At 42.3% G+C, this 26,716-nt stretch overlaps 1 protein-coding gene across 1 annotated transcript in view; it reads left to right on the top strand.

Annotated features, from left to right (window-relative positions):
• PPARGC1A (peroxisome proliferator-activated receptor gamma, coactivator 1 alpha) overlaps positions 1-26,716 on the top strand; it is a 63,825-nt gene that overhangs the window by 12,474 nt on the left and 24,635 nt on the right. Inside the window, exons 3-5 of the mRNA XM_010576853.1 lie at positions 22,431-22,625; positions 23,588-23,710; positions 24,616-24,820. Of these exons, the coding sequence (XP_010575155.1) occupies positions 22,431-22,625; positions 23,588-23,710; positions 24,616-24,820 (523 nt within the window). The remainder of the gene's footprint in view (positions 1-22,430; positions 22,626-23,587; positions 23,711-24,615; positions 24,821-26,716) is intronic.

Below are 26,716 nucleotides of genomic sequence, written 5' to 3'. Positions count from 1 at the left end.
ACTAAGTATTTTCTCCCTAGAACTGCAGAGAGGGTCACAAAAAAGTGGGACAGTGGCTCTGTCGTTTGTTAGAAAAACATTCCCAGAGTCATTGCTAGTGGGAAGTAAATATTTCTGATAACACTCTTCTGTTTTTTTCTTCCCCTTTTGCTTAACAACAGCAACAGAAAGTTTGCCTTTCTTGGACAAATGCTAATTGGCTAAACTGTTAAATTTATTTCCCTTAATGGTTTTATTTCTAGTATAACCTCTTTCCTTTTTTTTGTATTGTTGCTATTTTTGCACTGTGCATCATTGCTAATTGCTACTAAATGCTCCATCTTAACCCTGGTATGCTCTTCCCCTGCTGCCCCATCCCACTTAACATTAACTCAGGCCCATGCCATTACAGAAGGATAAAATCATAGCAAGGCTTAATTTAGGAATTTTTTTTTCTTAGTGCTGCTAATCTATTGTGCATGTGTACGTCAGGAGAAGGAAATTGCACGGAGCAAATTTTTTGCAGGGAGAAAGTTTTGGTATTGGATCGTGTCAAACAATTTTTTTTCCCCATGAGCAGAAAAAAATACAAGGAAGAGTATGTGTGTGCATGTGTGTCTGCGAAAGCTTATCCACTTGTAGCTCTTGTTATTCTACAGTGGTTAATACTCAGATGCACCAGAAATTTGCAACCTTTTCTGGAAGAGTGCCCCAGCCAGCTTTTTGGGCCTTTTTTTCTCCAGTGTCTGGGTTTTATTTTGATAGCTTTGTGCAGGTGCATACGGGATCCTAACGCCTGTATTTGCAGGTGACAGACTGCAGCATCAGCACGCACGGGCATCTACGCATGCTCAGCCACGCAGACTGGTTTCAGGTCTCTGTGGAAATCAGCCCCTTTGCAACACATAGTTGGTGGCTTTGGCTGAGTTTTCTGTTCTGACACAACGGAGCAACAGCCTTTCTTCATAATGATTGAGAAATTAATTAGCACTTTGTGGTGGTGATGAGTCTGAAGGGGCATGATTGGAGTTTGCTTTTTACCACATGCAGTAATCACTGAGTTTTGTTTATGAAAGCACAAAACCAAAACCTATTGAGATTTTGGTGTTGTCATGAAGCCTGAGCTGTGTGGCGCTCTGGAATAATACTTCAATTTCCTCACACACATCTGTGCTTTTGTGCTTTACTGTGAGTAACACAATGGGGTGCTGGTCCATAATGGGTACTTCTAATCACTAAGATGATAATCAGAACAACAGAGTATTTTCTGTGAGAAGCCGTGGTGGCAGCCTTGGGCAAGTGTTGTTGACTTGTTGATTTATGACAGCTTTGAGTTGCCTGAACTGCTCACAGCCATCTAGCTCATCACATGAAGTTCAGGAGGATCAGCCCTTCTGAGCACATTACAGGGTTAGAGGTGTCAAACGGGCAGAGAGAGCTTCCTACACCTCTACACTTCAGTCTGCTCTATCTGCCCCTTGAGGGCTCAGCGATATTAAATCTTTATAGGGATTTGGAGGGGCAGTCCATCAAGTGGTCTGATGGACTGCACATCTCTCCTACAGGAGATACGCTTGTGTGAAAATAGAGAAATTGGGTGGAAAACTTGTTTCTCACCCAAGAGATTACTTGCAAGGAAGTGGTGATAACTTGGTTATCTGGAGGATTGGTCTGGTTAGAGGAATGTTCTGCTTCCCCGTGAGCTGCTAGAAGAAACAATGGTAGTTTCTCCTGGAGGGAACTCAAAATTTTTTCTGAAAGTACTCCTAAACCTTTGTGAAAAAAACAATTGTTGTTCTCCCAAGTTGCTGTTTAAGCAGTGACATAATAATTCAGGAACTGCATCAGAGAGCGCAGGTAATAAACATTAGGGAAGTGAGACTTCTCACTGGGATTTTGACTTTGGTGAGAACGCTGCAAGCTTGCACATTTCCACAGAGCAGTCAGTGACCCTAAGTGAAAAGCAGGTATGATGAGAGTTTTAAAAGTTTTCTAGTATTCAGGATTTATTTCTTTTTTAAAATATGCATCAGTTGACTTGCTGCATCTAGCTATAATGTGCTCCAGTCTGCCAGGCCCTGTGGGTTGAGACTGAGTGAAGAGGACCTTGGGTCTGTTGTCTCCACTTCAGGAGGCCTTGTTGGTGAGGTGTGGGCAGCCAGGTAGTGCAGGTGACAGTGTGGTTGGCAAAGGGTGAAGAATGAACTTGGAGCAGGGGAGGGCTTCACTGAATCACCGAATGGTTGAAGTGGGAAGGGACCTTGGGAGTTCATTTAGTCCAACCCCACCTGCTCGGGCAGGGCCACCTAGAGCAGGAAGTTGAGGAATTATTTCCGTGTGCCTCTGCTGCTGCTTCTCCTCCCTTAAAATGACACTTTATTAGGACTGGTAATGAGTTCCTGATCCCACTTGGAAAATCTTATGCTGTAGTCTTAAGCAACTATAGAATCTCCAGGAGGCATGTCTGTATATAGCAAGAAGCCCATCACGGCCAAATCCTAGTCTTCAGAGGAAGATGGGTGGCTATGAAAAGTGTTCTCAGTCTGGCCTCGGTTTTCATGTCAAATTTTCATATAAGGAAACCTACCTCTTGGGCTAGTCTTAGCTTACACAGGTCCTTAGCTTGTCCATTTTCACAGGCTTGTCAGACTGGTGAAATCTCAAAATTGTCAGGTAAAAAAGGATGCATATGCAATTATTTTAATAAACAAAAACCTAAGTGCATGCTTATTGACATCTGGTTGAATGTGCCCTGTAAGGCATTTGACCCTCCGGGCATGCACAAAAGGAGCAAGAGGCTTTTATTTCTACCGATCTGGAGGAAACTTATGCATTTTTTAAATTCTTTTTCTGGTTTTGTGTTTGCTTTACTTTTTTCCCCCCACCAGGACTGGTGTGGATTTTCTTGGCTGTATTACTGACTGTCCTTAAAAGCCCAACAAGCGCTCTTCACACTAGTATGAAGATATCAGGCAAAACACTACCAATTGTCACCTCAATTGCATCTGGAGAAAAGCCAGAAAAACTTGTGCTTTTTTTTTCTAAGGCATAGGAGAATATCGCATGGTCCTTAACGCTACAGAGACATTCATCCATTTCCAGTGAAAGGGTGTCAAACTGCTACTGCTTGTATGTGATGGGAGTGTTGCCATCTCTTGTCATTTTCTTTGCTGTTGATCCCTCGTATAGGAAGGGTCAGGTCAAATGCCTCTCTGGAGACCAAGTCTCCCATTTGCAGCAGGAAATCTCTTGGGCAGAGAGGATAACGTTACAAAACAGAGGCTAACATTACAAAACAGCTCTGCTGCCTCTGGCACAGTCTAGAGCATCACAGACCAATAACTCCTATCATGTCACTCTTGCAGCACCTTATTATCTATGTTTTTCTGTAAATCCAATCTGAGACTGTCATTACCAGTTTCAGGTAGGTGAACACCATCTGGGTGAAATAACCATGTGCCAGTGATGGGCTGGAGGGGGCTCTTGTTAGTTAATCATCCCTACCTTCCCTTTGATGAGTTAATTTGTCTGTTGAGCCATGGAGGAGCCCCCAAGAGCTCCCAGGAGCCCCTTGTTAAAATTCTGCCGACAAATGGGAAGATAGGGATGATTTCACTCTTTTTGCTGGAGCCCATGCTATCTATGATATTGCTAAATCATCCATAATGCATAACTTTTATGCAATCTTTTTGTTACAGTTCTGGCAGCACATTACTTCTTTGCGCATTTACTTTTTAAACATTGTCACTGGATACCTACCTAACCCCTGAAAATCTCATCCCATGAATTAAGGTTAATTGCAGTACTTCCATGTGGCCTTTTAGTAGCTGGCATGCCAGGTTCCTTGGCTGTGATGCTGGACCATGCTTGTCTTAATTTTTTTTTTTTTCCTCAGTTACTAAACACCGTCTTTATTTACTTGTCTCGTGGTAATGCCTAATAGTCTCTTTGTATGTACTAGTGACCATCCCATCCCTGTTTTATGGTGTGTGCTTTGAAGTCCTTGGAAGGAGCAAAGGTAGTGAAAGAAGAAAAGACCTGGTCCTTGGGGCTTTTGAGTGAAGATACAAACTCAGGTTATTCTTCCTTCAGGGGCCTGGGAGCACTGCTGTCTAACCAGGCTCCTCTTCCTCCCAGCCAGCTGGAAACAGTTACAGCCTGCTGAGCTTGCCCAGCCCAGGGAATAAAGTGGTAACCTACAACACAGCTAGGAGATGCTAGCTTGAAGTTGCAGTTGTGTCAACATGATTTGGAACTACCAAACCTGCGGAGAAGCTGGCTTAAGTAGTACATCCCAACATGGAGACTTGTTTATCTCCAGACCTGAGAAGAAGAATTAAATTTTAAAAAAATTAAAACAAACAAACAAACAAAATCCCCCAAAAGACTAGGAAGCTAAGAAATACTGTCATTTGGAAGATGCTCTGCTCCCTTTTTAACTAGTCAGACAGGGCTTGTTAGCTCTGATATAGTGTTGTTACAGCCAGATCAGGACTAGCTCTTGCAAGGCTGTAAGCCTGCCTCTGCATAGTGCTGATGGGTGCTGTGGGTGGATTTATTAGCTTTCACTCAATATTGATGTTTCTCCTAGGCTCTGTTCTGCGAGAGAGCAAACCTTTCCTGCAGAAACACGGGGAAAGTGATGGAGGGACACAGGAATAAATCTGGAAGAGTCAGGTGGCATCCTACCAGGCTATGAGCTCTGGCTAGAGGCGACCATAACGTTACCAAGCAAGTTCCTGCAGAGTTAGTCATCATCTCTGTATTGTGTTTTCAAAACTGGGTTGGGAAGGATTATTTGGCTGTGTCCTGTACAGACCCAAATGATGTCCAAGAATCTGCACTCTGCTCTGACTGCCTGGGGAGCTTCCCCAGAGTACCAGGGAGCAGGAATCATGTCAGGGTCTCCACACTGAGTCAGTTCAAGTCCCCTATGGTCAGAGCTAATAGGCCACGGAGGGCTGATTCTCCACTGGACCACCAGCATCGCGTTACACCCCGCTCCTGGCACTTGCAACTCTGTGAACACAGTCCAGATGCACTTGAACTGCCTCTCTGTAGACCCTGTCTGGACCCAAGAGGGCTTGTTAGGGGCAGCCCTGTGCTGCGTGGCGGTGGTTGTTCTCTTTCTGGATCTCCTACAAGATTAGACTTGTGAAACTTCGATTTTTAGATCCAAAGCTAAAGAAGGAAAAAGACCTATCCCTAAACTTCAGTCTATAATAGTTCCTATTTCCTTATCCATGTTTTTGAAAATTGTGTGTATATGTTCTTAACAATGTGCCTTGGCTCAGCAGGCATGTCAAAAACTTTTTAGAAAACAGCTTTTGTGGGTACTGGGCTTTTCTGTCAGTCCAGGAATGCTGCCTTCTCAAGCCTGTTACTCCAAGTTGCACCATGCACATAGCAGGAACCTCAGACTAGACCCTTCCACTTGATCTCCCATTATTCCCTCCTAGGTGATCGCTCCAGCTTGCCCTCCGTCGCTATAACTTTAGCTATTTGCCACAGCTTCTGTCAGCTTGCTTTTTCCCCAACCCAAATTCACAGGGATGAACAAAGATCCACTCATGTCTCTTGTCCTTCCCTACACCTGCTTCTGGGAGTGCAATGACAGATACCAGTTTTATTGTGTGCCAATGTTACCGCTCTGTTTACAGCAGATTTAAGAGTTTACATTAGGCCACAGTGTTATCTTCCAGTTTTCCTAATTCTATCTGCTGGCAATCCCAGCTATGTGGTTGGGGTGGCTGCCCCTGTCCTAAAGGAATTTGTGTCAATTTCTGCAGGGACAAATCCTCCCTGTGCTAAACCGCTTTGCAGTATTTGCTCAAACTGAAATTTTGACAAAGACGTTCTGTCCACATCCACCAGAAGAGATTGCCTTTTTTTCAGATGCACTTGGAGGTAGATGTGTTGGAAGCTGCCTGTACCTGGCTGATAACTGAGACTGAGCATCTATGTAGCACGATCCATGCCCTTTTCTAATTTCTCTTTGAATGACAAATGTGTCTTCACTGAGTCAGCAAAAGAAGAGATCCTACAGTAGAATTCATTGCCCTTCTATCCCTTTTAACAGAGCGGCTAGGTTTTCCCAATTCCTCCCCAAAATCAGTCTTTAAAAGCTCTTACAAAGACATCCCTCAAATGTATTGTCCAGAGCTGCATTATATTCTCTAGTCATTTCCAATCAAGACTCATCATGTACTGTTATTTCTTTAGAATTCCTCCCTAACTATACTGGTATATTCCCAATTAAAAAAAGAATTCAAATCTTTGTGAAAATCAAAGTTGCAGGAATCTGGAGATAGTCCACATTAGTCCTCATCACTGTTGCCCCTAGAGAGTCTAATCTAAGAATTGAGTGTGGATGACCTCAAAAAAGAAAAGCAGATTTCATTGCAAACTTCTGCATTTCCTGCCAGAACCATGCACAGGTTAGCTGAGGTCCTCATGAGAGGCTTTAGGATGAGAAATGGGTCAAATTTTGCATGGCTTGTTTTCATTGCAAGTGCTCTGTTCAGTTCTAAAATTATATCTTTTAATTTTGAAACTGCTAACTGGTAAGCCAAACCTTTCTTATGGGAGAGGCCTTAGCAAAGTAAGTGTGTGTGTGAGGAAGGTGGCAGACCAAAAGTGTGGCATAATAACGTGCTTGTTTTCAGCAGCAAAGGAGTCAAAATTCTCACAGACCTGGAATGAAAACCTACAAAATATTGCTGACTGATATTTAAATGTTTGAATCCATCTGAATTGTTTCTGTGCAAAGAAAATGTATCTCCCGGTGCCAAATTTGTACACACCAAATTTCCTAGAGATGTCTACCTCCTATTTCTTGAATACTTGTACCTCTGGATATGTGCAGGTGTCCTTTCTGGTCCTGAAAGCTACTCAACTAATGAAGGATCAGGGCCACTTCACCTGATGTTCTCCCCCTCTGGAATCCAATAATTGCTTTGCATCAGGACATAATTATACCTACAGTTATTAGATAAACCTGCTAATTCAGACTCTGTAACTCTTGAGTATCTTCCCAAATTGCATTCCATGATTTGGTTAGATTATATCTTATCTCTAACCTAAACACACAATATCTAGCCAGTCTTCTCCCACGTTATATACAAGGCAAATCATCAGGACTTAATCTGTTGCTGGCATTAATGGCACGATTCCTGATCTTAATTCCAATTTACTCTGCCTGATATCCCACAAATGCCTTTGAGAAATAATTTTATCCCCGAACCTGTGCCAAAGACACTTTCTTCCTCCATCACTGCTGTCTGACTTCCTATGGACTTTGTAATGACCTTTGCAGGCTGTTGTAGATGACACAGTCTTACATATAAAAGTCCACAAACGAGTGCCACATCTCAGGCTGTCACTTCAGCTCAGAAAGTCACTACCAGCAGATCCCTGATCTTGAGCTATTACTATAGCCAGAAAGTGTAGTCTCTTCACTAGCAAAGAAAAGAATGGGGGGCAGCAACACAACAGCTTTTTTTCTCTCTTTTTCTGTCTGGCAGGTGGTTGGCCATTGCAGACACCCCGTGCACTGCCCCCCCATGGGCTCTGCTCCTTGGGGCTCATGTGCAATAAAGCTGCCATCACGGCAGCCTGATGGGGACGAACAGGCGTTGCTTTTGTGAATAATTTTGTTTCTAAGTACCATCCAAATTCTAAAGCAAAATATTTTCCTACTTGCCTGAAAGTAATTTAGGAATCTTTGAGATGAAGCTCTGCTGAACCCACAGTTCATTTTCTCCTGCTTATCTTTCCTTGGGGCAAACCTGTCTGTGTGACTATCAGTACAGGTAATGACTTACCCAACCAGCTTTGGATGTTTTCTGGTTTTTATCTTCCAAAAGTAAGTTAGGCAAGGAGAGAGCCTCACTCAAACAGTATGCTTTCTGGACCCTTTGTTCTTCCAAGACGCTTGCTGAATTGCTGTTATATTATAGCCTCTTCCTCCTGTGTTTTGGGGGGTTGGCCCAGCTTTTTGTGTTAAACTAGATGGTCTCCGTGCTCACTTTTGAACTCAGTCATGACCGTGTTCCTTCCCACTGGTCCAAACTTGTCTCTTTCGCTGTAGCGAGCTGATGTTCTCCCTAAGATCTGCTACATCATACAGGTATCCTGTGGCTTTCTGGTATGGACATACATCTGACACACCAGCCTTGTTCTGTTGCGGCCATTCGCTACTGTCTCTGTGTTAACTTTCTCTGGAAAACTCCATTCTGGAATGCCAGTAATAAGTGAGCAAATAGGATGGGGACTTTTTCTATATAAAAACCAGCAAAATCACCAAATTCTATGAATGCACAAAATGATCCTCCCCTTAGTTATGTTGCTGTGACCCCAATGCTCTTGACAATCATTTTTCAGTCCTCTTCTGTCAACTGGAAGCTCAGCTGCAAGTGCTCTGGGACAGGGACTGTATGCACTGTTGGTGTCCGTGAAATGTTGTCCCCTGCTTGGAAGGGGAGGCTGGTGTTGCTGGTTGGAGCCCTGCCCTCCACTATGCTCATGGGCACTGTCTGGCCTGGAGAAGTTGATTAATCTCTGCACATCAAATCCCCTGCTATAAAGCAAGGATTATAATCCTCCTTTCTTGGTCTTGTCTGTTTGAACTGTGAGTACTTTCTGTAGATACTTTACCTTACGATGTAACTGGAGATCATTCAGTGCAATAGGGCTGTTGTCTTGGTAGTGCTAGAGTAACCCTTAACCAGGAGAAACTTAAATTGCAGGAGGTGGATAGTAACGTTAATCATCATAATGAGGATGGAGCATTATTTTTGCTGCATGACTGTGGAAGGAAAGGCTGAGAAATAGATGGCTAAAATCACTGAGTGCATATTTTCAAAGACAGGGCTTGCTCAGCAGCCAGGTGACAGCAGACATGTTTATTTGACAGAGAGGCTGTGAACTTAACTCCTGACTCAAAAACAAAACTTGCTTCACAAATGAAGACATATGGAGGGTTTTAATGGCAGTTGCAAGACATGTGGCTAGGTTATGCCACTATGCGTGAGCTTATAAAGGCACTGGGTATATATCTGGTGAGGGAATCTGTGAATTCCACCACTATTTAAGATTGAAAACATTTCTCACTCTGAAAAGAGAGTCAAAGAAAAATTGTGTCAGAGAGGACAGGCTCTGCCAGCTCCATGGCAGTTGACTGCAATGCCTGCCCAATAAGGGAAGGAACTTATGTTCAGCTGCATGGTTGGGTTTTAGCTTGACCTTGCCCAGCATTTGTATCTAGAAGTTGATCTTACTCAAGGTGGGGTTTTTAAATTATGTTGAAAGTGACTCATACTAATAAGTTGCAGTAAAACCAGGGAAGGAAAAAATACTGGAAGACACGTAAAATAGGTGCCTGAATCAGTTTCTATTTGGTACTCTTGTTAAGGCAATCATCCAGGTGCCAAGACTGGTGTAGTACCTGGGATGTCATGTGGAAGGCAGTGGGCAGGACTCAGTGTATGGAGGCAGTTGCCGCTTGAATCCTGTGATGTTCCCAATCTAAGCTCATACAGCGAGTACCCACAACGGCGTTACCTGCAAAAGTGCAGAGAGTTGAGGCAACAACAGCAACAGGGATGTTACGCTGATTTCTGTGGTGATACCTTTCAGACTGGCTGTAGCATGAGTAAAATGTATGTAAGGATGGAGAACATTTGTGCTTTGCTTTGGAGTTGCTTTATTTTGATGTCTTGTCATGGTTTTCAGTGAGGAGCAGATGAACGGGTATACTGCTTAAGACCACTTAAAGAGAACTGCTTGTAGCCTCCAAAAAAAAAAAAAAGCAGCTCATTTTTTATGTTTTAAAGATGAGGTGGCTTCATTAAAGACTGTAAAGTCTTGCAGTTTTACCCCAAAGAAAACACTGATAGCTCCACAGTTCAGCTGGCAGGGAACCGTGTCAGACCATGGAGCCTTGCCCATATATGCAAGTCCTCTCACGGTACCAAAAATCATTTAGTTTTCTTCTAAAGTCCCAGGCAGTGAGCTAAAAATGGCTCACTCAGATATGCATTTTGGAATTTCAGAATTAAATGTAATAAAGCAGATTTTTATTTTTACTCTCTTTTGATGAGACACGCAATGAGAGAGTGAGGACACCACGTTAGAGTATCTTTTGATTTGCTATTTGCTATGTGTTAAACATTTATATTTCAAAGAAGCGTTTGTACCTACACTGAGTGTTTGGCAAATCCAATAGCTCATTAGATGTTAACAATAGCAACGCTGCTAAATACAAAGGATTCATAGGCAAAGTACCCCTCGGGCTATATCTCTGAGAGAAAAAGTAGCAAATAGAATCAGAAACTAATTAAATAGTCAGCTAAAGCGAGCATAACTTTAAAAAGCTCTAAAACTACCAAAAATGGAAACATATTACAGTTATCTGCATTCACAGTGCAGAACAAGTTTGGTAGTATTTAAGATAATTCTCTAGTGCCTGCTATTTTTAGTCCAAGGGTAAGCTTCTGTAAGAGCCTTTCAGCGTTGCATCCCTTTAACCTGGCCTAACAAGCTAAGCCAGTAAGCTGTCTGATTTCCGTCTTACAGGAGGCAGAGAGATAGCTAAAACAAACCATTTGTGGTGAAAACGCTCAGCCTATCTTGTCTTAAGAGCTTTCTTCGTATAGATTTTTTTTTTTCAAATGTCCCACTATTAAGCATTGTTTGTCAGAGACCAAAATGTCAGGCTTTGCTGTTTAGAAATCGTAGAAGCACAGGAATGAAAGGAGGATTTTATAGACCCAGCCTAATGGGAATAAACATTTCTGCATTGCCACTGGTGAAACCCAATCGGGGCAGTTTAGGCTATCGCTATCAATGCGTCTGAGGAGAAAGGAACGGATTTAGTTTTTCTCATGGAAGGAGGGGCAGACATAAAGGGCCTGATTTGCTTCTCACTTACACTTAATCTGTCCTGGTTTAACTCCATCGACTTTGCTGGGAGACGCTTGGCTTGTGCTGCTCTAATCCAAGGGGAGTCAAGCTGGGGTCGGCGTTACGCTCCCTGTGCCCCCAGCACTCGGGTTTGGGGCACCTTCTGCTGTCGAAACAGGGGGCAAGGCCATATGCAGCTGTAAAGCACCGCGGTGCTCATGGCGTGCTGGTGGTTTGGTGCTTCAGGTTGATAAAACTTTGCAATATTATTCACTTAGAACTAGCTCTTCTTCACTGGAAATACTGTATGGTTGCCCCCCAATGTAGAGAATGAAGTGCAATAGTGTTTGCTTTCTTCTCCCTTCCCCCTTCCCCTTCCCCCCCCCTCTGTCTGGTGGTGCCTGTGTAATCCTTAACATACGTTTACAAAACAGGATTTTATTGCTACCTAAACATGAGTGGTCCCACCCGCTCCTCTTAGCCAGCTGAGCCAGGCTTGGGCACGGTACCCTGTACTCTGTCTGAAATAGGTTAGAAACAGAGGTCGTGCTGCCTGGGTTAAGGGTAGTAGCTCCAGCCTTCTGCCCCCAGAGTGTCACTTAAACAGGTTTTGCCGTCCCAGGACGCTGGATCAGGAGTGCGGCTCTTTCGTCCTGGGCTGTTTCCAGTCCACAGCTCCCTTCCCCTCTTTCTTCCCCCTCATTTTGGGTGCTGACAGAGCAGGGCGAAATATCTCAATACACAGGGAGGCCATCTGAGCCAGGAAAACGTAGGCTGTGTTGAAGCTGGTGATCTGCAGGGTCCCACCTCTGCTTCAGTATGCAAACAGCTGCAATTTACTTATTATTCCTGGGGTTAGGCATATCCCATGGGGTTTTGGCTGTGCATCTAGCAGCTATGTAGGCTCAAATTATAACTTCTGTTAACCTCAGTGGGGATAACTTTTAAATTGAAGATGCACTTGACATGAGCAGGATACATCAGTGCATTTCCAGTAGGGAATGTGAGCACTGCATCTACCACATTGTAGGCAAGATGAACCCAAGCCACTTTTAAACTCAGCTTCTTAGCCATAGCAACGTAGTGCTCAGCTGTAAACCGCACTTGATAAGGAGGAAGAATTAGCCCTTCCTTACTGGCCTCTGGCTGGACTGCCGTTAGTCCTGGGACAGGTTGGTACAGATAAAGTATGCAGGAGCTACTGCTCTCAGCTTCAGCATCAACATACCAAAGCGCAGAGGACCAGGTCCCCAGCTAGTGTAAATCTGCATAGCTCCATTAAAACCTGTGGAGAGGCCCTAATTTACAGCAGCTGAACATCTGGGCCCAAGTTCTTTTTCATTTGGTTACTAGCAGGATTAAACAGAAGTACCCCAAATTATTTATTATAGGTGCTGTGGCAGCATCTCAAAGCCCAATTGTAAATCAGGACACCGTTGTGAAAGGGGTTATGTGAACACATAACAAAAAGATAGTCCCTGCCTAAAGGAACCTATGGCCTAATTAATAATGATATTTAGTGCATTGATAAGTACAGCGGGACTTGACTGCCTGTTATGGGTCATTTTTAAAGAGGACAAAAAAAAATACCCAGGTTGATTTTCACCATTTCTGATGAAAAAGAGTCTGGTTAACATCGGTGCCTCACAAAGAAAAATACGATGTTTTACATCGTACAGATGGAGGGCTGGTGATCAAGAACATGCACTTTTAAAAGACTAGCAGAGAATGAGCAATATATTCAGTTTTGACTAAGAAATAAATAGAAGAGAGGCAACTGCAGTGGGAACTGTAGCGTGCACCACAGTATGCATGAGCTACATAACTCTGCTAGGCTGGTTGCGGGTAAATGAACAAGGTAGCCTTAGTGTAAACTAGCAAATTAGTTTTACATTTTAGTGTCAACCCCATTTTATCAACTTTATCTGTGAAGACTAGTGAGTTCCAGGAAACTTAGAAACAAGCCAACAGTGGATGTGCTCTAGAGGAGGCTTTGCAACAGATAGCTCTTCTGTGATCTTTATTTTTTTTTAATGTTTTCTGTTTTAACATCACCATCTCTAGTTTACGATTCTATTCGCATACACAAAATTGCATTGAAAGAACATTAAAGTCTTAGTACCTAGTGACAAATCAAGGAAATACATAGTTAAGGATATTATGAGACGTCTAAATGAATCCAAATGCTTAACTGGCGGAAAATTCAGACACATCTCCTCATCCTGAAGAGTGTCCTCTGTGGTTGTAGGGGTTTACCAGGATGCACTGTTCAATCGCTGCTTTTTGAGGTGAGGTCTTATTTGCCTGCTGGGACAAGCTTACATTTTGTTTTCATGGGACTGTAAAAGCGAACTGAAAAGCCTGGCAAGATGTACCTGTGATCTGTGCTGTGTTAAACCCTATACCTGTTAGCACCTTCCTTACTGTGGCATCTCCACATTCTCACTTGGTGTTTCATTATAAAGGAGCCTTTTATTGCTTTCATCCTAGGATGCTCACAGTATGGGTACCTGGGGTGTTCTCTCAGCTGAGCATCTCCTTAGATATGGGAATATTTGGGAGGTTTTTTGAAACTTTTTTAGCCTGGTAAGAGTAGAGCGCACATATCTAAAGATACATTTTTTTCCTCTTTGTGGTGATTTCCTCAGTTTTTTTAGGGCTAATGTCTACTGTCTTTGTTTATTTCATCTAGCTAAACCACCTCTCTAAATGGTATGTGCGTCACTCAACACATCTGCTGGTACATACCAGGAGGATATTGGAGCCATTGCTGTAACACTTAAAGACAGGAGTATAACTGCATAGGTAAAACATACAGAGTAAATGCGTCTTTAGCCTTGTAAACAAGTTTTTGTGTTGTGTCTGAATAAACTCTTTTAGCCAGCTTAGACCAGATGGCAGGCTTCCAGTTAGATCACAATAAAAATTGATGGGAAGCCCAGACGTATTAAGGATGTACTGATCCATTCATGCTGCAGGTCTAAGGAAAAATGGTGTTTTTCTTCCTGTGAGACACAACTTGTGTTTGTCGTACCTGTTCAACAGGCATGGTGGTAGGTTTGATGAAGCTGAACACACTGAAAAATTAAAACATCATAAAATGCAATTAATGAAGTTGATACTTTACAAATGCTAATTTCCTGGTCAAATTACATTCCAGTTTTCTAGCAGTAAAAGCAACAGAGAGAAGTGTCTTATTTTGCTGTTTAAAAAGGAATTTTTGAGTGTGTGTTCTGTTTGCACAAAAACCAGTGTCCACATAATTGAACAAAATTTAAAAATTCCATGTAAACTCCTGCCTGCTATATTGTATATAATTTTACCCTGAAATTTATATTTGTGTACAGTCATAAATCTCTAGAAAGAAGTAGGGATTGTGATAGACATCCTGACACATCCAATATAATTAAAACTAAAGCAAATGCAACACTGAAATAGAGAATGAACAGAAGTGACAAGATTATGCTTAATAGTTTGCAAAGGAAGGGTCTATACTACCACTCAAGTGCATTTTTTTGAGATTTCTGTCAGTATCAAGAGGAAAAAGAAGGTTTTACATCAATTACATGTGTGAAATAATCACTGCAAAATATATGTAGCTCTTTTTTTCCCAGAACACGCTATGCTACCTAACAAAGGTATATGAATGTTGAAAAATTTTATGTCAGTGCATAGAGAGATTAGCGTGGGCATGTACCATAAATCAAGTAAATAAATATGAGCAAGCAGCGTTTGAATATTTGGACTGAAATACTGCTGACACCGTCACCAAAAGCTCTGCAACAGGGAGAGTCCCAAACTTCTTCCTCCCCCTGCCTCCCTCTTTTTGCAGTACTCGTTCCCTAGAGCTTGTCTGGATTGGCACCCTTGGTCAGGAGCTGTCTGACTCTACCCTCCTGTATATTTTAGGTGCATAATAACAATTAAAAATCTCTGTCTGGGTTGTTGCTCAGGACCTTATCACGTGCGTGAACAATTCCCTGTAAAAGGGGAAGGGGAGATGGGTAAGAGGTGCCGTGTGCTGCTCCGGGGGAAGGTGCTGGGCGGTGGGCTCGGCGGGCAGCCTGCCTACCCTCTCGCACCTGGGCAGGGAGCTATTTGTGCCGGTTGGGCTGCCCGTCCTGTGTCCCCCCTCCCCAGTGGCCACTCACCTACTCCTCCGCTCACCCCTGCTTCCCCACCAGTGCTGGCAGCAAGCAAACATCACCTCCCCCTTTGCTCTTCTGTCCATCTTGCACAGCGAAGGAAAACTCCCAGCTTTTTTTCCTGTGGCTCTTCATCAGGCTCCTCCTCCCCTTTGCACTTCTGCCCTTTCCCTGCTCTTGTTTTTCCCCACCAGAGATGTAGGTAGAGTTTTGTGCTTTGATGTGGAGCCCTGCCCAAACCTCACCCACCGCGGGCTGGACGAGACATGCCAGGTCTTCTCCTGCTGCAGTTTCCCACCCGTGAAGACCAGGTGGTCTTCCCTGGTGCTGGGCAAGAGAGCACAATAGTATGTGCACGGCGTGCCTCAGCATTATGAACATGCGGTTCCTGGTAAGAGGTTTGGTAACGCTTTTACAGTGTCAAGTCCTGTACGAGTTAAAAAGCCCCTCTGGTGAGTTAACCCAGTCCAAAACATAGGTAATGCATTTATTTAGTAATCAGCAAATTAGCCCATGTAGTCAGTAAATGTTGAGGCCCAAACTGCTGATAAGATGATTTGCTTTCAGGTGTTTTCTCAATATTGTGCTCAGCATCAAGTATAAATTGAATAGAGTGACCTTTTGCTACTGAGTCAAATTGACTGCATTTCCAAAGATTCTGTGGTTTCAATTACCATAAATTTTTGATATTGGGTCTACCACCGGTGCACTGATTCCAGCACAGCAATATGTTATCATTGGTCCCCTTAACACAGTCAACGGCACGATAGCTTGGTCTCAGATGATTTTTTGTTTTGTCTTTCCCCCAGAATCAAAGATTACTATCATAGAGAGAAAGGATGCAGTTTACACAAATGAAATTGGAATGGCTTGCAAAACATGAATGAATTTTGGTCAGAGGATGTAAACCGGGTTACAGGTTGCTAGCTGGATCCTTGGTTTGTGAGATGAGTAAGTCAATTAGTAGCTCTTCAGTTTATTAGAAGCTTAATTGCCAGGCTGTAATGGAAACTTCTGAACTGCAACAACTCCTCAGAAGCAATAAAAAAAGTGACTTTATGGTAGAAGAATATTTAGTAGGCTCTTATAAACTGACATGTTTAGCTTAGAGCAGAAAGGTTAGATTTTTCACCTGAAAAGATAGTCCATCTCACAGGAGCTATGGCAGCATTACTTCGGGTGATCAAGGGCACGATCTTAGAAAACCCTATTTGCAAATGGCCTGTGCCATGTTTTTGCATTGTGATGCTTTAATCCCAGATACTTGACAGAAGTTTTACAATGTCAGGTGAGTGTTTCTGTCTTTCAGAGAGAAAGTAACTTGAGTTCAGTTACCAAGATTAAACATGAGAACTTTTTGAGACTAGAAATATACACCATGTTGAGTACATGAATAATAATAAATATTGTCACTTTTATGTTGTTATACCCTGGAGAAGGGAAGGGGGAAATGGATACTGCAGGTGCTCCCGTCTCCTTCAGCCTGCGGACCTTGAGCAGGTCTTTCCTGCGGTGCCGTAACGTCCCTGGGTGCAATGCTGGCAGTTCATTCCACTCCAGGGACCTAGCTCTGGAAGTTAAGCATTGCAGTACCTGCATTGTGTATAATTACACTATTTATTTAACATTGTTTTGGGGGAGAATGGGATGGCAGAGCATATTGCTTCAGGTCTGTACAATGTCTCCAGAAACCCAGACGGAGTGAAGCTTTTACGTAAATACAGGGATGTGGTTGGACCTACAGATGAGGCATATATGTGGTCCATATGTTGGGCAATGGGACTGCCAAAATCAGAAGGCAAGCTCTGGATTCAAGTGGTCCGCCTACAGGTCCATGTGAGTATAGCTGTCTCCTTCAAGAAGAGAAGATCTTTTGTTTCCTTCCCATGCCCTAAAGGCATTTGCACAGGGGTGGTGATAATTAATCCCCACATTTCTACTACATATAAAGAAACCCAGCTGTAATTTTCTCCTAGTGGGACTCCATTTTGTTTTTAAAGATAATTGATAGCTCTGGACTTAAGCATTTCAATTATGGGAGTGTCTCTTGGGGACCAGACTAACAGACCTTGGAAAAACGTTCTAATGCAAATGCATCATGTGGATTTTTACTGTAAGACAGCGCAGGACGCCTAAGGATTTGCAAAGCAGTTTAACAGTAAAATAAAAGCTGAAATACTTCTTGAAATATAAAATGGCATGGGACTGGTTGTAAGCAGGTAGGGTGGAACAAGTGGTTCTCCACCTGGACCACTGATTCCTCTTTAGCCCTGGGAGAAAATACTGCCAGGTACAGCCAGCTCTAAGTCAAGGAGGAGGCACTTGCCTTGGACAGCACATTGAGAAGGCAGCAAAATCACCATGACAGCACTGTCTGTGCCAGTGCCGTGGCAGGTTAGCTCCTTCTGCTCCAGAAGAGGGAAAACTTGGGCTGTAATTCTTCCCTTTCACCGTCCCTGACCTCAGCTCTCATTTTTCACTGGCAGGAGCAAGGAAGACCAGCCTGCATCCTAATCCCTTCCCTCCTCCTACCTTCCCTGTGTTTCTGCCCAGCCTACAGCTCCTTATCCTCAGGTGGCAAAGCTTGGTTTGTGGGGCCAGGGCTGAGATACCATCTGTCCCTACTCCTGCATGTTTTTTGACAGGAGGTGCTCAGGGCTGGTGTGGTGTTGGTGAGCTTTTCAGTGCCTCTGCAGCCCTATATGCAAAAAGGGCCAAATCTGTACCCCTCATTTCTCCTAGTGGTGTGAATCTTAAGGACGTTCTTATTCCAAAATGTGTCATTAAGGAATTAAATCCTGATGGAAGTCCCAGATGTGCTCACAAGTCATTTTTGTGCTTTTGAAAGTAGTGCCATAATGTATTTAGTATTTTTAGATCACTCGGATATTTTCAGCTGGAGGAAAATCTTTTATTTTCGTTGTTAATTGTGCTATGAATAGATCGTAGGCTACTGAGGAGAAATGAGTCGATATGTTGAAATGGTGATCCCTCGTGAGTTCAGGTGTACACCTGGCTGCTCTGAATTGCTTACCAAGCTGGGCTGCTGGAGCAGTGACAGCTTCTACCAGCTGTGGATCTGTCCCAAAGTTTCCTGGGCTTTTTACGAAGATGTGGCAAGCTGCCACTGCTCCCAGCTCCTCGGGGCTGTGGATTAATACTGCAGTTTGGACCCTGATCTTTCAGTATGAATCGTGACAGGGCCCTACACTGTTCAAATTATCAGTAAAGAAACTTTAAAGCATCATCATTCATTAGCTGATTTCACTCCTTGAGATACAGTAAGCAAAAGCTCTGCATGTAGTAATCGCAAATGAAAGGTGGAGGGGAATCAACCAGAGGCAAGGTGTTGGAGATACTGTTAACATTTGGAAAAGATTTTCTAAATGATGGGCTTGACTGTTTTCTGGAGTGAATCAGCATACCTGTGCTGACTGCGAGAGAGCTACAGGAGAGTCCTGCATCAGGACATCTGCACACTGGCTTCAAGGTTTCCAAGAAGGGATTGGTGATGGTAATGATGGTGGTTTTAAAATTTTGCATGATTTTTTTAAAGGAAGAAAATTCTAAGGAAAAATCACACCATTGCTCAATATAAAAAGCACCCTAAAGCAATGCATGTGAAAGACAAGGTGGCTGAGTCTCCATTACAGCTCAGTCTTTGGCCTCTGTAATGGGATTGCCAACAAGTAACAGGTATTACAGACATAAAATGCTAACCATGAGGTGAACCCAGCTCCATCAACAGGCAGAATAAGCAAAAGAGAGAGAATTATCAGGGGTAGAGGATTTAAATACCTTTGTGTGCGTAAATTATCAACTCATTTCATATAGCTTTTCACTGGCCAAAGAGAGAATATCTCTGGAGACATTTTACTGAAGGCAGAAACCCAATTAGAATGAGATTGTTACACAACTAATAAAGCGTTTTCAGACAGAGAATTATTTTTAGTGCTGTAGAAATATTAAAGCATTAGAGCAAAACATGTAAAAGCAGAGAAGAGCACAGTTAGAAACTTTTCATGGTCTTTAGACTCTTAGACCACTCATTTTTGAGGATTGGTTGGTGTTCCAGCAGTTTACAGCACTAGCCGGCTTTCCCCGTTGCGTTCGCCCATGCACAGTGACACCCATGCCAACTCTTATTTCTTTTCAGAGCTAATGCCATTGTGGATACGCTAGAAATTTTTGCTGTCAGAAACGTGGAAGCATGTGCATTCAGTGATATACTTGGGTTCCTTGTCTCCTTCAGCTGGGTAAAAATTTACAGGGGTCAAAAAACCTCTGGCCCCAATATCTTTATGTTAAACTAACAACCAAGGATGTTAAGAAGGTAATGTGGTGTGGCTGGGAAGCGATGCGTAACTGCTTGTGTATTAAAAGTACCCATTAGTTAGCAAGATTCAATCATTGTGAATTGTTTTCGTAAGCTTTTAATAATTGCATGTATTTGCTGTATGGCTCTACATTTGAGATTATCCTCCACCCCTTTTTCTTACACACTGTAGTTATTTAGGTGGTCTAAATACTTAGGATCTCCTCCTTTAGATGAAGGAAACCCTTTCAGTGTGACCCTGCTTGGAAGCTAGGGACAAGGTGGAGCGAGTTCCTGAGAGCACACTGCACGTCCTCTGACCTCGGCAGAGATCGAAGGTGCTCAGCTCCTCCTGATTCACCGAGCCCGTGTGATGCGCAGGTTGGATGCCAGTCTGAAATGTGAACTTCTGCGGTGACAGTGCTGAAACCGTGAAGGAGCCTGCATTTGGCCATGGCGTTGCTTCTCCCCAGTGCTGTCAACACCAAGACTCACATTGCAATAGCAAAGCAGAAAGCTGCTGCTTCAGTGATTATTGCTCAGACATTGATGCACCCGACCATCTCTCCCTCCACATCTCCCCTCAGCACCATTTCTGCTGTATCTAAGAATTGTGTTTCTTTATAAACAGTAATTTAGGACAATTAGGAGCAATAGCATAGTTAAACCTTTAAAAGGTTATCTAGCAATGTCATTTTCTTGACTAATGTGTTCCTGCTGCCATGTCGTTTGTGAATAGACATGTGTTAGCCAGCTAGTGTGCTTCATCTGTGGTGACTTTGATTTATTTGCTCTGTAAATTGGGACTGAAGCAATAATGGAAAGTGACATTAATTGTTTAACAGAGTCCTCTTTGTCACATCCTCTGCTTTCTCTGGGGTGTTTGAATGTTGAAACTTGTACAAAACTAATTGAAATTGCTGTGATGAGGACCGGTGTCCACTCAACTTTCTGTTCTTGAATGTCAGTGCACTTGAATGTCTGCTTAAAGCACGAGAGCTGAGCAACTAACAGCAAATATCAGGGTTTCTTCTGGCATGCTATTATTAAAGAAGGCATTCCCCATTAGAAATAGTAACACTTCCAGCTTCGTTGTCAGCTTTATAAGCTGCAAGGTTCAGCGGTGCACCCCACCAGCCAGCCTTGCTGGAGAAGTTGCTGGTGTGGGGCAGGGGCTCAGGCAGCCAGACCTGCCCCCAGCCATGCCGGGCTCTCGCCACCATTCATCCCACCACCTGTGAGGGGCTTGAAATGCCATTGGGAAAAAAAGTCGGTGCTTTGTTACACTGTAAAGCACTTTTTTGCCCAGTAATGCCTTTTCGTACTTTTCTAGAAGCGATACTGTAATTTTCCTCCTTTCTTCTCAAAAAGTGGCTGTGAAAAGCTGGACTTGGAGCATGGTTTTATTCGCAAGGTGGCTGCCCTCTGCTTATTTCCTTCCTCTGCACACTGAATTATCATGGCACTGTGCATGTGTCTGCTTGGTATGGTGGAAGTCACCAGATACCGGAACTTAGACTCCTTTTCTCAGTGGCCAAGCCCCTTTTGGCCTTTTAAGTAAATGCTTCTCCTTAGCGTTAGCTTTGCCTGAGTGTTTCTTTGTTTCTTGGGGATGATGCTGTAAGCACCAGAACAGTCTGTGCTCTGCTGTAGCTTTCTAGCTCGAAGACAGAGTTTTTCTGTAAGAAGCCGTGAGGTGTGATTTGGCAGAGAAGCCTGGCAGGAGCAGTTATCTGTGTGGTTTATGAGCATCTCAGTTCAGAGTCTGGTAGATAAAAGTATTACTGAAAAAAGTCACGCTAAGGGGATACCCAGATTCACTTGATTTTTTTTTTTTTTTTCTTCTGAGGTGTAACCGGCAATGTTTTCTTGTTGACTTTTTTAACTTCTTTTTTGTTTGTTTGTCTTACTGGTGTATCCTTTGCTAGTTCACTTCTAAACTGCGAGATTTGAACTTAGCTGAAATCTCTTCACAGTGTGAACCTGGAGCATGATGAGCCACTCTGAAGCTGGTAGAAAAACTCCCAATTTGATATCCCTAGAGTTAGTGAAAGGCTTTTCATTTTCTTTAACAGCACTAGGATCAGCCCAGGAATCCTAGATAATTGATCTGTCAAGATCAATTTCCAGTCTTTCTGAAAAATAAATATAATGATTTTTACACAATTCTATTCCTCAGAACTCTCAGTACTCCAAAAAATCTGAACCTTAATATACAGTAGGGACTATATTTCATTTAAAAATCAGAAGGCATTTAAATTTACTCAATTTGACAAAAAGAAGTCTTGTTGCTGAAATAAGATATCTAATATAAATTAACATTACAGCCACATCTGATTAGAAATTAATCTACTTTTTGTAATTGCAGTCTGAATTAGATAAATGCATACAATAGTCTCATTGAGCACTCAAACGACATAACTCGAAAGGACAACTTCAAAGGCAACCTGCCTAAAACATTTCTCATAAAGAAACACAAAGAGCCTGCCATTTACTATATGAGTCCCGATGGCTAGTCTTATGCCAAAATGCTCAAGAATGAGAAGTTGTTCATTTGGGTTTGAAGCAAGGATTTCCAGAAGTATGGGAGGGAAACTCTTGCTTACACCGGGCTGCATATGTGAACAAGGTTTTCCAAATTTCCCTGGTAATTTCATTTTGGTCTTCTGATTAGCTGTCGTATTCTCTCATTCTTGTAATTTTGTCAGGTCAATTAGCTGGTGTTCAGTGTTGAAAAGAGAAAGAAAGACAGCCAGGGCTGACACCATCATTAGGTGTCAGCAGCTTAGGCGCATCCTGTAATACAATCCCTGGGTGATTACTTATCGTTGTTAACACCTGATGAAAAAAAAGAATTGTGGAAGAAAAGTAAACTAGAGCAATACACTGCGAGTGCAAACAGATTTCTCTTGAACGCAGAGATGGGTCATTTTATTGCACTTAATTACATCTTTTGAGATTCTGTTGCAGGTTACTGTTTCAAGGGCTGGTTTAACTATGTTTTGACTGCGTTTTCACATAGAGAGGTATTGGTTTGTTCCTTTTCTCTTCTCAACTGGTTCCGCTTTTTGTTTTGTTCCCTCCCACAGAAGATAGATGAAGAGAGTGAGGCAAACTTGCTAGCCGTTCTCACTGAAACACTGGACAGCATCCCTGTGGATGAGGATGGATTGCCTTCATTTGATGCACTGACAGATGGAGATGTGACCAACGAAAATGCCACTAGCCCTTCCCCAATGCCCGACGGCACCCCTCCAACTCAGGAGGCAGAAGAGCCGTCTCTAGTAAGAACCCTTCCTACTGTTTAACAGGAATTGGATGTGCCTCTGGCTACCCGCTGCATGGGTATGATGTAGTCACAGTAAGGTCTGGACTTTTCATTTAGACTGGAAAGGAAAATCAAGTAAAAAACTGAAAATTAAGTAGGGAAAAAAACCCACCAAATAGCCATAGGATGACTAATCAGACAATCTATTAAAAAGTGTGTTGAAGAGATTGTTTTTGAGATTCTCGTGCTAATGGCTGACAATTTTGCTTATCATTCTGTTCAGATAAGTCAGGGTAATGGGTTTTAATTCATATTTCATTTCTCGGGGCTCTTTTGGTATGTATGTTTAGATGTCACTTTTGGTGATCTGTAAAGAAAGGCCCATTGAGTCTGGTGGGATGTGGGGCTAATTTTGTGCCTTTAACATTGATTTGACCAGTAAGCACCAGCTTAGTGCTAATCAGGGTGAAACTGAAGCTTGGGTGAGGATGTGGGTGAAATCTTATATGCATTTTGCTCAGTAAAACCAGTTTGAGATGTGATTCTGTTTCTGCTGAAAGCCCCTTATCACTGGCTTCTGCAGAAGCAGAGCCAGATACCTGCATCTTGATGCTGTATCCATTAGTCTGTTAAAGTTAACATCTCTGTTTAGATGAGAGGCCTCTTCTGTCCAAACAGATCGCCGAGAATTTCATTTTGCCATGGATTCAGAAATCCAAGACCCCTGTCATTTCTGCTTGCCCCACAGTATACTGCAGTAAAGGGAGCAGAAATATGCCGCCAAGCCAGAAGAAAATGAGATCTGTTTGCTCTGGGGAATATCAAGCCCTTCTTTCTGTCTAATTGTACTTTGCTTGCTGAAATTGATACAGCTAACTTTAAGTAACTATGCAAAAATGTATATAAGTAATTTTAATCCATAAAGATGCATAACTTTACTCTTTTCCTTCCACCTCCCTTTCCCTGATGTGTTTGTAGCTTAAGAAGCTCTTGCTGGCTCCAGCCAACACTCAGCTAAATTACAATGAATGCAGTGGTCTCAGCACACAAAACCATGCAAACACTAATCACAGGATCAGAACAAGCCCTGTGGTTGTTAAGGTACAAACTTAATTTTTGTAATAAGGAAAAAAGAAAAAAAAGGGAAAGAAAAAGTGTAACAAGTTCTTTTATGCTTTCACCAACCAAGCAAGCAGTAGATCTATATGTATTGTATTAATCTGCCTACAGTCTTTCAGCTGCTTTAAAAAAAAAGTGAACAGATTATAGACTGGGTTCCAGAAGATCACCTGAGCTCCTTTATGCTCTGAATATTTCATTTATGCTTTTTCTCTTGGCAGAGTTCAGTTGTAGTCCCACCGTCTGTTACTCTCGCCTACTTTATTGATACACAGAGTAGTAGGGGGTACGATAAAATTTGCTGATGGGCTGGTGTTGTTTATGAGTGACTCCAGGATGCGGAACTGCCGTTTTACCAGCTGTCTGAGCTAAGAAAAATGACACTGGATTCTTGGCAAAAGATGTATATCAGCCATTAATTGGATAGAATGGGGGCTCTGACATAATTCTGTTAGCAGGCAGTATTAAACAATGTTTGTCTTGCCATTCACTGTAACTGAAAACGGAGCATTTAGGGGTACTTAAGAGAGTTGTGAATACTGGGCTCAAGCAATCAGCAGCAAATTAAGGTTTAAACCAGCTTATTTTTTTGTTCACAGTAAAGGCGCTGTAGGGTCTTGTTAGTTACATGTTGCTGAGTAGGAACATTGAAATGTAGGAGAAATGAAATAAAAAGCTGCATAAATGTCATTTAGGAATTTTAAATGTAATTTTCTTTCCTTGTTCTGCAAACAATTATTCACAGCTCATAGATCTAGTACACTTAGACTGAACACTTCATTGAAAATCTCATCTCTTCAGAAAACCTATATCCTTTCTGATAAGGTTCAGCTCACTAATTTTATTTTTTTTTATTTTATTTTATTTTATTATGCCCTGTTTTTAAGACTGAGAATTCATGGAGCAATAAAGCAAAGAGCATTTGTCAACAGCAAAAGCCTCAAAGACGTCCCTGCTCTGAACTTCTCAAATATCTGACTACGAATGATGACCCTCCTCAGACCAAACCAGCAGAGAACAGGAACAGCAGCAAAGAGAAATGCACCTCCAAAAGGAAGCCCCATCTGCAGTCTCAGACAAATCATCTGCAAGGTAGGTGTGGGACTGCAGAACACAGCTTTGGTACCAGCAGTAACGCAGGGAAGCTGAAATACCGAGGATGTGAATACCCTTGATACCTCTTCTGTGCTTTGGATTAGTATTGTAAACCCAGCATCTCTTCTGTGTAGGGAGAATTTTAAAACAGTGTAATGAAGTTAGAATTAGTTAGCTAGATTTAGCCTTTAAACAATTTTAATCCTGTCTCTATTGCTCCCAGCCTCAGAAAAAGAATCTCAGGAAAAAAATGTTTAACAAATACCACATGTTAATATAACAAGCTAGCTGGAGATACTTATTCACAGAGTACCATACCACTAAGAAATCATTATACCCTTAAACAAGCTGGGCAGGCCAGTTCATTAGTGAGCTTCTTTCTTTTTTGCTAGCGTAAAACTGAAGGCATTGTTAACCTGCCACATAGTCCTTAAGAGACAATAAATAGTGTTCTCACTGCTACAGAGAAAGCAGTAAATGTGTCATTCCTGTTAAAGCTGGAATGCCGGTTTGTAATTTTATTTTGTAAATAGTTGAAAGTTTAGCTGCCATCTTGATCTTTCTCTCTCTTTTTAGATTCTTTATGGCCAAAACTAAACACTTGTGTTGACTTTTAGTATCCCCCGATGCATAAAGAACTGGTCTATACTTCTATGACAGAGATCCAAGAACTTAAAGTCCCCTCTCTTGCTTTCCCTCCCCCTCTTCCCCTGCCTCTTTTCCCAAGATAAAGGAAAACTGTAAAAGCTTACGAGCACAAGGGGAGCTTTTTAAAAAGTTACTGTTACTTTAAAATACATCTATGTATTTATAGTGACCTGGCATCTAGAAGGCCAGGTGCCTATCAGTCACATCAATGCAAATCCTGGATGACTCCACTAAAGTCAATGGAAGTTATCTGGCTGCAACAGAGATCAGGATATGACCCTAAATGTGTTGTTCTGGTATTTTTAAAGCAACAATTGTAAACAGTATATGTTTTTTTCTTCTTTTCCCCTCCCCCCTCCCTGCACTATCAGCCCCCATCAAATCTAATTGTTCACTCTTCACTCGGAAGTATAAGCAAACTTAATAAAAATAACCTTCCCTTCCCGCCACTAAATACCCTTCTCGCAGCTGTACATTCTGACATCCTAAGTATACTTTTCCCCATTATGGTCTCAAATTCTCTGAACAATGTTTCTTCTAAGAAAGAAATCCAACTGCCCCTAGAGCTTCTTGGATGCCAACTGCCACTCCTTCTGGATGGCTTCAGCAGTCTGCTTCACAGCAAAATCCAGACTGAACTGTACGTGTAAAACCTGGGTCTCTTACTGCAATGGTACTAAAGCATAGACCTACCAGAAGTTACAGGGGGCTTTATTAACACTGTTGGGTGTTACAGTGATATGTGATAAGGTATATCATGTATAACATGTACAACGTGTGCTATATGCACATATATGTTACACACATACATAGATGTGTGCGCACACACACATAATTACAGATTAAAATCTTCCTATTCAGATCAGAGCTGCATTTTTTTCCTCAGCTGAGGCAATTGTATAGATTCAGTGCAAAGAAGCAGGGCACATTGGGTTGTGGAAACAGTGCGGAAGGAGAGGTTAGGAAAGTCCAAGGGGACATATAGCTAACTTACCAGTGTTTAACAGATCACTGTGACTTTGGTGGTAATGCAGGTGAAATTGCAGGCAGAGAGAAATTACTCTCTTCTTTAATTCGTGCAGTTTAATTTACAGGCTTCTGAAATGGTGTTTTTTCATCAGATTTGCCTCATACACCAATATATGACTTCAATATCAATGGATTTGCATATAATACAAATACAAGAATATAATGCTTTCAGCTTGGACAGTCAATTCATACAGAATCAACCTTGCAAATTTAACT

Source organism: Haliaeetus leucocephalus, unplaced genomic scaffold (genome assembly GCF_000737465.1).
Source record: "Haliaeetus leucocephalus isolate CR32 unplaced genomic scaffold, Haliaeetus_leucocephalus-4.0 Scaffold545, whole genome shotgun sequence".
NCBI lineage: Eukaryota > Metazoa > Chordata > Aves > Accipitriformes > Accipitridae > Haliaeetus > Haliaeetus leucocephalus.
Note: the sequence above shows the minus strand (reverse complement) of the source record. Positions and strands in the feature narration are given on the sequence as shown.